The 11,021-nt window shown below is 48.7% G+C and overlaps 1 protein-coding gene across 2 annotated transcripts; it reads left to right on the top strand.

Annotated features, from left to right (window-relative positions):
* Positions 1-437: 437 nt before the first annotated feature.
* Positions 438-9,280, top strand: PROX2 (prospero homeobox 2; the record flags this gene model as incomplete). 2 transcript variants are annotated; one of them, XM_082619026.1, is made up of 4 exons in its annotated part: positions 438-1,773; positions 6,115-6,224; positions 7,263-7,457; positions 8,966-9,280. In XM_082619026.1, 4 exons carry the CDS (start codon positions 438-440, stop codon positions 9,149-9,151), a joined length of 1,827 nt encoding a protein of 608 aa, XP_082475152.1. In that variant the 3' UTR covers positions 9,152-9,280. The 2 variants fall into 2 exon arrangements, with proteins under 2 accessions (XP_082475152.1, XP_082475153.1); XM_082619027.1 differs by lacking the exon at positions 6,115-6,224 and having other exon boundaries at positions 438-1,187.
* Positions 9,281-11,021: the final 1,741 nt, after the last annotated feature.

Below are 11,021 nucleotides of genomic sequence, written 5' to 3'. Positions count from 1 at the left end.
ATCATTATCATTACAGATTATTTTATTGTTATGCCCTGGCAGGAGAAGAACCTTCTCCTTGGAGGATTGCTCTTCAGAATCTCCTCAAAGTGTGGTCTGGACCAATGGCATCACCTGGGAGCTGGTTAGGGATGCAGAATCTCTGCCCCACTCCAGACCTGCAGACTCAGAATCTGCATTTTAACAAGATTCCAAGGTGATTTGTTTGCACGTACAAGTTTGGAAAGCACCGCTCAAAGTCACATGTACTGTTTTCTCCTGTCTCTGATTTCAGAGTCTGACCGGGAGGTGGGTACGCCCCAGCATCGCAGAGTCTGAATCCTTCCTCTTAGTGAAGAGAAGCCCCCAGCTCACTGTAGGTGCACCTCCAGCTGAGGACCTGAAGGGGAGGAATTCTCTCACGGAACCCTGACTAACAGCCTCTGTGGAGCCAAGGGATGGATCCAAACTTCAGCTTGCTTTCCCAGCCATCCCGGGCCTGCTCATACCTGGCAGAACCTTGTACCAAAGATGGAAGAAGCCCGTCCCCCAGAGAACAGGGCAGAGACTCCCCATTTCCCTGGAGCCAGGTCCCCAGCTCCAGCCTCGCTGACCCTGACTGGTTTTGGGATGAGCACATCCAGGCAAAGAGGGCCAGAGTAGAGACCATCGTCCGAGGCATGTGCCTCTCCCCTAACCCTCTGGTGCCAGGCAATGCCCCAGCCAGGGACAGCCCGTGCTGCCCAGAGAAGGCCCGGGAGCGGAAGAGGAAGCAGAATCTTCCCATGCAGCAAGGCCCCCTGAAGCCAGGCCCTGCCGGGGACCGGGGAAGCAGGAAGGGGGGCCCTCAGGTGAGAGAACAGCTTCACCTGCTGAAGCAACAGCTAAAACACCTGCAGGAGCACATCCTGCAGGCTGCCGAGCCCAAGGCCCCAGCTCAGGGCCCGGGAGGCTCAGAGACAGGGAAGGACCCTCTGAGTGTAAAGCAGAGGAATGGCTCTGGGTCTAGGTCCTGGGCTGTGGACAGTGACCACCACCAGTGTTCCAGCGGGGACCTCTCCAGGGTGGAGAAACACAGAGTGTCTGAGGTCAAACACCAGTCTGAGGAACCCAGGTTCCTTCCTTCTGGAGCACGAGCTTTGCTGGAGATTCTGAAGAAAGACTTGACGGGGGCCATATCCCAGGCTGTGGACTCAGTATTACAGAAGGTGCTATGGGATCCATCAGGCCACCTGACTCACCTGGGCAGAAGCGTCCTGGGGCTGGGGCCAGACGGTGGAAGCGAGCCCTCGCCTCCTGAGGGAGGGGCCTATAAAGATCCACTTCCCCTGGCTGCCTTGCCCAGGAGGGCCCAGCCACAGACAGGGGCTCCACTGGGAAACTTATCTCTGGCCAAGCCTCTAGATTCTCCCAGGTACCCTGTCTCTCCGAGAATGATCCCCAAACCCTATCAGGGTCCCCCAGCAAACTGTCCCTTGACTGTGCCTGCCCACATCCAGGAAGATCAGATTCTCAGCCAGCTACTGGGCCATAGGCCCAGTGGCCACTGGAGGGGCAATCTTCCACAGGACTCATCTCCCCTGAGCCACCCCTCCTCAGAGGCGGCCCTGCGACCTTGGCGAGCTTCCAAACTGCGACCACTGGCTTTGAGCCAGCAACAGTGCCCCTGGCTCTTCAAGTCCACCTGTTTGGAAAGACTGCCCCTCGTTCCCTCAGTGAAAATGGAGCAAGGTGGCCTGCAGGCTGTCACGGACGCACTTCCTTTCTCTTCAGCCCTTTACATATCCTTTACTAGTAATCGAAGTTCTCATTGTCACAGCCCAGAGAGACAGGAAGTCTGGACGATGAGGGGAGGGGGGGACAAATAACTACCCAGCGTAGGGAACAGCTCTTCTTTCCCGATGGTCTTCTTTGTTTGTTTGTTTGTTTTTAATTAATTAATTATTATTATTTTTTTTTTGCGGTACGTGGGCCTGTCACTGCTGTGGCCTCTCCTGTTGCAGAGCACAGGCTCTGGACGTGCAGGCTCGACGGCCATGGCTCACGGGCCCGGCCGCTCCACGGCACGTGGGATCTTCCCGGACCGGGGCACGAACCCGTGTCCCCTGCATCGGCAGGCGGACTCTCAACCATTGCGCCACCAGGGAAGCCCCCGGTGGTCCTCTTAACGTTGCTTCTGGGCCTCCCTGTGGCTCGCATTTGTTAGGTTCCTGAGAAAGTGTTGACCACATCCTGGGATTTAAGCATGCTTGGAGGGGTCTGTCACCTTCTTCTGTGACACATCAGATTCTCCCACTACTGACTTAGTCCTTTGGATTTGAAAGGGTTTTGTCTGTTTTTAAACCCAAATTGGCTCCCAAAATACCCTGTGGAAGGAAAAACCCCATCATTTGGTTGTCAGCTGCCCATATACCTTGGCAGCACAGGTCAAAGAAATGGCCTCACCTGAGGCATGGCTCCTGGAGCCTCTTGGCTCTACAGGCAAGAGGCCTGCTCTGACCAGATAATCAACGGGGAAGAGACGAGGGACCAGAAACTTCTGGAGTAGATGGGAAAGGGGAAGTTTTCTGCAGGGACTAGACCTGAGGGGTAAGCTGAAAGGGGTAAGAAGATTTCAGTTTAAGGACTAGCTTCTAAGCTGCAGCTGAGGAGAGAGCCTAGGGTTGCACACATGTGGAGGAAGAGAAGGCCCTCATGGGGAAGGCTGCAGGGCCCAGGCTGGTCTGAGAGGGTCCGAATCTTTTTTTTTTAATTTTTATTTATGTATTTTTGGCTGCGTTGGGTCTTTGTTGCTGCACGTGGGCTTTCTCTAGTTGTGGCGAGTGGGAGCTACTCTTCGTTGCAGTGCATGAGCTTCTCATTGTGGTGGCTTCTCTTGTTGTGGAGCATGGGCTCTAGGTGCGCGGGCTTCAGTAGTTGTGGCACTCAGGCTCAGTAGTTGTGGCTCGTGGGCTCTAGAGTGCAGGCTCAGTAGTTGTGGCGCACAGGCTCAGTTGCTCCGCGGCATGTGGGATCTTCCTGGACCAGGGCTCGAACCCGTGTCCCCTGCATTGGCAGGCGGATTCTCAAACACTGTGCCACCAGAGAAGTCCCAACGGTCTGAATCTTATTGCATCATCTTTGCAACCCTTAGGCAGACCCCACTTTTAAACAGTTTTTTCTTCAGAGTAACTCTCCCTCAGGATGTTAACAGTTGTTGAAGTAGGAGAAAAAGTGGCTTGGGTAAATAAACACTGGGTTAGTTCCATTACTGTGGGACTCCTCAGAGCCATGCTTAAGTCCAATGAAAAGCTCTAAGAGGAGAATGTATGCAGCCCCAAACTCATATGACCAAAGGACCCTTTTCCAACAGGCATCTGTAGGACTCAAGTTCCTGAGAACATATTTTGGATGTTGCTTTTTTAGGGAGACAAGCTCACGCTGCTGCTTCACAGGGACAGCCTTAAGTCGAATCTCCTTGTGCCTGTGGAGTCACACAAGCAGGTGTGAACAGTCGTGCCCTCTTCCTGGCAAGCTGTGGTGAGGGTGCAGGATGGGGTGGGGCCAGCTCACTACCACGCCAGGCCCGCCCTTGTGTCCTAAATGCTATGAGCACCCCCTGCTGGTCACAGGTGTTGGAAACACTCCCGAAGCTCTGGCACCGCTGCTTGCTTTCCTGGCAGGCAGTGAGCAGCTACAAAACCAATGCTGAGAGCACCTCACCAGCCACCAGCAGGCATAGAGATAACAACATAGACAGAATTTCTCGTCAGGTGATAGCCCTCTGTGAGGAAAGCTGTCTGTTGGGTCTTTGATAAGAGGCTACTGGTTAAGACTCTCTGTCAAAATCAGGTGGTGGAAGAACCTCCAGAACTCAGTCCCCAAAGATTCTCTGCTGTCCTTCCCCTGTGAGGAGTGTGCTGCTATTCCTCAGGCACCTAGCCCTGAGAAATACACATGAAGGGGTGTGCCTGGCCCTGCCTCTTGAAATGAGGATTGGGCTCCAAGAGCTTCAGGAGGTTTGGGGGGGCACCCACGGAGCCTGGCTGCCCGGGTCAGGTACTTGGCTTCCTTTGGAATGATTGGGGGCCCCCAGACAGCATCCTGGCCCCAATTATTCCCTCATTCCAGCATTAGAGATTTATTCCTCTGGGCCATGAAAGCCACCTAAGAGCAAGTTCTTCACGTGGCACGTGGAATACAAAGATGAATGGATAAGGCTCTTGCTCTCAAGGACCTTCACATTCACGATACCCCTGTGAAACAGGTAGAGCGGCAGGCACCACGACTGGCAGTTCCCCTGCTCACCCCCACTTAGCCACAATTCTGAGACACAAAACGCTCTGAAAATCTCTATGATTTCTTTCCCTAAAGGTTGATGGGAACTCACTTGGTTGCAAAACCTGACCTGCACTGATAGGAGGCTATGTATAGACTATCTCACTTAGCATAATGAGTCATTGATTTTGCTGTGGGAATATTAAACGGATTAGACTCCTGCCACAGACCCTGCTGTGGGTGTTAACACATTGTACACGCACCATATAACCTTTACAAAATAACAGGGATTCTGAAGTCTGGCCTCCCTTTGGCCCAGCGTTTCACATAGCGGATTGTGGGCCTGTGTTATCTTACCCTCCTCAATCATCCACTCTAGATCAGTATCAGGGAGGCAGGGACAGAGAAGCAAAATAACTTGTCCAAAGTCAAAGACAGACACATGCAGAGACAGGATTCAAACCCAGCATCTGACTGCCAAGCACAAGCTTCAACCACTATACTCCATAGTTTAGAAATGAGGCCCAGAGAACATTAAGTGGCTTGCCCAAGGTCACATAGGGTCTTGGTGGCAAAATCTGTATCTGAAACTGGGTCTTTGGACTCAATCCAGGATTCTGTCCACAGCATTTATGAAGGATAAGAAGTAGGGCCAATGAGGCAGGGGGCAGGGGCCTCCTGGACAGCAGCCTGGGTGCCTGGCCAGCTATAATTATAATCAGTTGCTTGGTTTCCTTCGGGTAGACTGACATATCCTACTGAGAAGTCTTTTATTGTCCTAGGGCTACAGCTCTCAGGCCTGAGCTCCAGGGTAACTCTGTATGCTTGTCACTCAGCCCTAGGAGTGTTCCTGGGAATGCTAAGGGTTCTTGTGTAAGAATCTTTTATTTCCCTCCCACCCTGGTGCTAGTTTTCACACCACAGCCCCCTACTCTTATTAAAGGGGAAGGAATCTGTTCCCAGAGTGAGGAATGAGTTGGAATAGAATTGCCATATTTGTGTATGGATTAAAGTTGACCATTTAAGCACTCACTCATTCCTTCATCCAAGAAACATTTATTGAGCACCTACTATGTTCCTAGCACCGGGCTAGGCACGTGGAATACAAAGATGAAAGGATAAGGTCTCTGCTCTCAAGGAGCTAAGAGTCTAAATGGGGAGACAAACATGCAATAAAATTCCAATAATGTCATTGTTACAAAAAAAAGGTTTATACAAAGAGTGTTGGTAGCCCAGGGTAAGGAAGGCCTAATTTGGCAAGAAAAGGTTTCACAGCAGAGAGAACATCTGATCTGAGACGAGAAGGATGAGGGAAAATTCTGCCAGGCAAATGGAGAGCAGTTGCAGCCCAGCAATTCAAGCTTCGTGAGCCAAAGTTAACTGTGATCTGGTACTCAGTCTGGTTAGATGCTCGTTGGCATCAACACTGCAAAGGCAATGATGAGAGCCAGAATGGGGACCATCTAGTCGACTCCTCTCATTTTACAGATGAGGAAACTGAGGCAGAGAGAAGTAAATCTCTACTTGAGGTTTTGAAATGGTTTATCTGGGAGAGAGTTGCCGTCTCTGCCTATCGTATTGTGAAAGCACACACACAGTACAACAAACTGTATTTGATATCACATATGCCATAGAACTTTCACACATCAAAATGTTTTGTAAATTCTGCAACTTTACTGTACATATATGGTATTCAGCATCTGGAAAGAAAAAGCTTATCTGATCATACTTGCTAGAGGCAGAAAAACAGAGCAAATACATCATTCAACCAGGAAAAATAAATAAAATAGAAACCATAAGGAACAGGGCAATTTACTATTTGGATAATTTGACAAAATTATTTGATAAACTGGTATTAGTTTTCCTTGACCCTGGGACAAATCCAGGAGGGCCTCAATCCTGGTCACCTGAAGAAGGCCAAACTAATGTTTTTCTTCACACGCTATCCCAGTTCCAACCTCCTGAAGGCTTATTTTCCTGATGTTCAGGTAAAGTCCTTCAGCCTCTGCAGAACTCCCAAGTGGCAGCGGGTTTCTCCCATGTGAGGCAAGTCCTAGGTCATCATACGTGCACTTTAGCTCCCCTTCAGGTTGTGGATAGAACTGGTGGCATTTTTGGTCTGGGCTGAGAAACTGCCTGAATCATCAGGGGTAATTGTGGGGGTAGGAAAGTTGGGTGTCTGAATTTAAGCTTTTGAACTGTAGGTATACCCAGAAACACATGGGGAGAGAGGCAGGGTTAGAAAGAACACTAGGAAATGGCATCTTTGGCCTAGTGTTCTGTCTTTGCTGGGGACACTATGAAAAAGAGAGTGTATCAAGAGTTGGTCGTCGTCCCTGTCAACTTTACATTCAAACTGCTGTGTTTCAAAATCGACTGAAGGTGCATACAGATCAATGTGACAATAAGAAAAATCAAGGTCTGATGGTTGGAACCAGGCCTTGCCTGTTTCCATAAAGTTTCTGAGAGCCTCCTTTACCCTGGGTATTGGGTTAGGGGCTGTTAATACTTTGTATCTATATCATCCCTTTGCTGTTTTTGAGCTCTTTCCCTCATATCCAATTGCTTGGTTGATCCCTGCACCAAGCTCTCATTCTGATTCATTCTGCAACTCTGAGGTGCCAGTAAATGGCTCTCTGATCTACACCTTTACCCCTTTCCTTGGCTCTTTACCTGGCAGAGGGCTCTGGGGCTGCCATGCAATCTACCTGGGTGCAGCAGAAGCTGGGACCACACTAGTCTTGACCCTGGACCCTCCCAAAGTCACACTTCAAGAGTGAAAAACCTTTATAAATCTAGGCTATAAAATACAACTATTTTCTAATGGGCATTATGGCTAATTCAGATTTTTCTGTGTGTAACTGTATAGGCTTAGAAAATAGCTGTGGCTTCTTTTTTAAAGAAAGCCCTTTTCAGTGTTGGTTGAAGCCATTCTTGTTAACCCGTGTTGAACTGGAAGCTGACAGTTCTGACTCTGAGCACCTCCTGGCAAACGTCTGACTTCATGGACCCTGTTGTTTGTACAGTTCAACCGCTGCATTACCTCCCAGATGATCAAGTGGTTCAGCAACTTTCGTGAGTTTTATTATATCCAAATGGAGAAATTTGCCCGGCAAGCCATTTCAGACGGTGTCACAAATCCCAAAATGCTGGTGGTTCTCCGCAACTCAGAGCTTTTTCGAGCTCTCAATATGCACTATAACAAGGGAAACGACTTTGAGGTAAGATCATGTGCTTGGGTCCCAGGTCTGATGAGTGCCTTCCCTTTGTGACTGGAGTTTTAGAAAAGATCCCCTTCCGTGTCTGTCCTCACACCACGGAGAGCAGGGCAGCTTGGGGCCAATCTCTGTACCGTCCACAAAGATTACAGCCCGCACATCTTCTCTTAGGCAACTAATGGATGCTGCAAACTGAATGTACAGCCAGTCTTTATTCATAAACTTGGCCAGAGGTCAGCCGTTACGCCATTTTAGACAATACTCTGTAATGACCGAGTTACACAGCCTGTCGACCTTCTCACCTTAGCGCCAGGAGGCCCAGGACTGAATGCAGGGCTCGGCTGCAGCACCTAGTCTTGGCCTCGGTTTTCTTTACAACAGTCTCTGTTCTTTCCATCATTTGGTTCTTATCTTTATTCTCCCTTGAACAGTTTTATCTGTGGGTCTTCCATGGCAAGTCACCTCAAATCCTTTCTGGAAATAATAAACAATACTCAAGCTTCTCAGTCCTTTGGGGATCTCTGTGAAGGCACACTGGTGGCACCTTAGAGGTAAAGCATCAGTAAAGGGTGAGCAAGTGGCCTAAGTGTCGCCGGTGAGAACTCACCGTCTTCCTTGTGCGTGGCCGACAGCTCTGTTAGGCTGGCATCTTGTTCTGCAGGTGCTGGGTGTGTCTGGTCACCGGCTACACTTCCCTCTTCTCGCATTTCTCACTTGACTGTGATCACAAAGCAGTGTACTGACACCTCCAAAAAGGAGAAGAACTGCTGGCATCCACTGGTTAGATGCTCCATCAGAATATGTTTGGAAACCTAAGCCTACCTGTGGGGAAAATGGACCATGCCTCCTTTGTGAGGCTCGTGGGGGTCAAGGCATGTGGACGGGAGGCAGTGCTGCCACGTCGTTCCACGTGCAGGTGTCATCTGGCACGCAGGGGTGGCAAGCCCCAGGCCAGGCTGGATCTGGGGGCCCTGTAGGATGTCCCATCATTAATGGTGCCAGTCTGGGTGAGGTCCTGGAACATATCCTTGAGGCCCGCCCCCAACCCCCGCAAGCCTCCTGGTTGGCTTTGGGAGCAGGAATGATTCCAAGTCCTTCGAACCCAGTCCCAAAGGATGGCAGAATGAGGTACGACAGTTGTAAGTTCTTTCCGCGTGAGGCACTTAGGAAAAGAATACTAAAAACCTCTTCTGAACCACAGCTTTAATTTCAATCAGAGTCAGTCTCCCACTAACTAAAAACGTCACTCATTAGTGGAATCAGCTACTCCTACAAAGGGAGTGTCCCTAATACGCTTTCTCCCAGGGCTGTCTCATCAGTACCGTCATTTGAAGGTACGTATTTGATGAGGGAGGAAAAGATTCCACAAAAGTCAGGGGCCAGTAGAGCAGGGATGCTCTGATCAGCCCACAACCCTAGGAACAGGCAGCATCCGGCAGTGAGGTCTGTATGGTGTCAGTGCTTCACAGCCTCACGTCTTTTCTTCCTTGTGGGTCTCTTTGGGAGTGCAGGTCCCAGATTGCTTCTTGGAAATCGCCAGCTTGACATTACAGGAGTTCTTCAGGGCTGTCTCCGCAGGCAAAGACTCAGATCCTTCCTGGAAGAAACCCATTTACAAAATTATTTCGAAACTGGACAGTGACATCCCAGAGATATTCAAATCTTCCAGCTATCCCCAGGAGCTGTTTCGGAATTAAGGTCCCACAAAGTGAGGGGCGACTGGCCTGGGTTTCCTGGGTTTATCTTAAATGGCAGTCAGTACAGCTGTAGTCATATAAAAAGAGCATAAGGAGAAACCCCTCAAATAGATACCATTACCATTTTTGATCATTTATTTCCTTTTCCAGAATTACCAGAGGTTTAACATTAACTATAAAATATTGTAAAAGGAACACAACAGTTTGGAACCGGAAGAATCTCCACTCGTTTCCAGGTATCATGACCCTGGGAACTTGCAGGTGTCTCTGCATCTGTAACATGAGGTTGTAAGGATAAAAAGACATGTCCTAAAGAGCTTTGTGAAATGTTTCTCACTACACAAATGTTATTTTTTTTCTCCTTCATCTTTCAGATAAGGCTATCTTATTTGGGGTTTTTATAAATGGCTGTTTTGAGTTACCTATTTATCAAGCTCCACTTATTTGCAAGACACTTTCAAATACATTACCTTTAAGCTTTTTACCCTGAAACATTTTTAAAACAACCAAACACAAGTTTTAGAACTGGAAGATAAGTCGCCAAAGGCTATGAGGCTAAGACATTTGGGTTGGTAGGGGCAGTCAGGAGTGTGGAGGAACCCATGGCCTTCTGATGCCAGGCTGCGTGTGGACCACCTCATGCTGCCGCCCATGCTCTCACACAGGCCACCATCCCCGGTGAGCATCCAGCATGATGCAGCACTATCTTCTGACAACCCCTGCCTGGCACTTCGGAGTGCTTCATCACCCGGACGTCCACTGATCGTTCCAGCAAAGCCGACACAAACTTTCTGCAGGACCTGAGTGTTGCTGTACATTCACATTTATCTGCTGGAAGAATTTATCAGCTGAATAACCCAAACAGTCTCTAGGTGAGCAATGCAATTAATGCCCCAACTTCCTATGTGCAGAAGAAACTGAACTTCAGACCGTGAAAGCTAGAAGGGCCGTAGGGGCTCATCTGGCCTACCCTGCTTAAAAGAGGAAGGAGGAAACTGAAGCCCAGATGCGAGGCTTTACACAGACTATGGATGGCTTAAATGGGACAAATACAGCATCACATAGCAATGGAAATTCTCCTGCTCCGTAAGGACATTACAGCCCATGGTCAATCTTTCACAGATAAAGGAATTCATGAAATCAACATTTCTTTCACCTACTGCTCCAACACAAATTGTGACTTGCTCTGAGCATATAGGCAAGACATCTGCAAAGCTGAGTAACTGTATCTAGCTTCCCAGCTAGTCAGAGTCAAGTCTTTGAAAGCATGCCAAAGGTGCGCAGGCCAGGATAGGCATCACAGAGCTTGAGCTCTGTGTTCTGATTAAGGGGTGTCTGTGACTTCATTAGTTTACTTCTTTTCCCTCTGTGCAAAACAAGTTTCCACATTTAACTACTCCACTTCCTTGACTTTTCAGGTCAGCTGGATCAGATAAGATGAAATCCCTAAATTATTGCTAGATGTATCAACATAAAAAGGTAGGAAAGATGACTTTTTCTTTTGAATTTTCTCTTACTCCAAACAGCTAAGAGGAAAAACTAAACAAACATACTCAGCCCGAACCAGTCTTTTTGGGTTGCTTTAAGGCTATTTGTAAGTGTCCTTCATCACATCCAACTGCACTCAGATGATCTTTGCCCTATTTTCTCCCACAATGTTCTCTTTACAAAAATGAAGGACTCCGCCAAACCTCAGTTTTAAAAGCAAGCAAGCACTGAGTATCCTGAGCAAGGGCAATCAGGCATCTGTGTTTGCGGACAGGAGAAGAACCTGCTGTCCAGAGTGACATTACATAGTTATTTAAGACATTCCTGGGAAACAATTCCAAGTTCACATGATTGTCCAATATGAACAGCCACTTTCTGTCCC

Source organism: Mesoplodon mirus (genome assembly GCF_964341445.2).
Source record: "Mesoplodon mirus genome assembly, chromosome: 4".
NCBI lineage: Eukaryota > Metazoa > Chordata > Mammalia > Artiodactyla > Ziphiidae > Mesoplodon > Mesoplodon mirus.
Note: the sequence above shows the minus strand (reverse complement) of the source record. Positions and strands in the feature narration are given on the sequence as shown.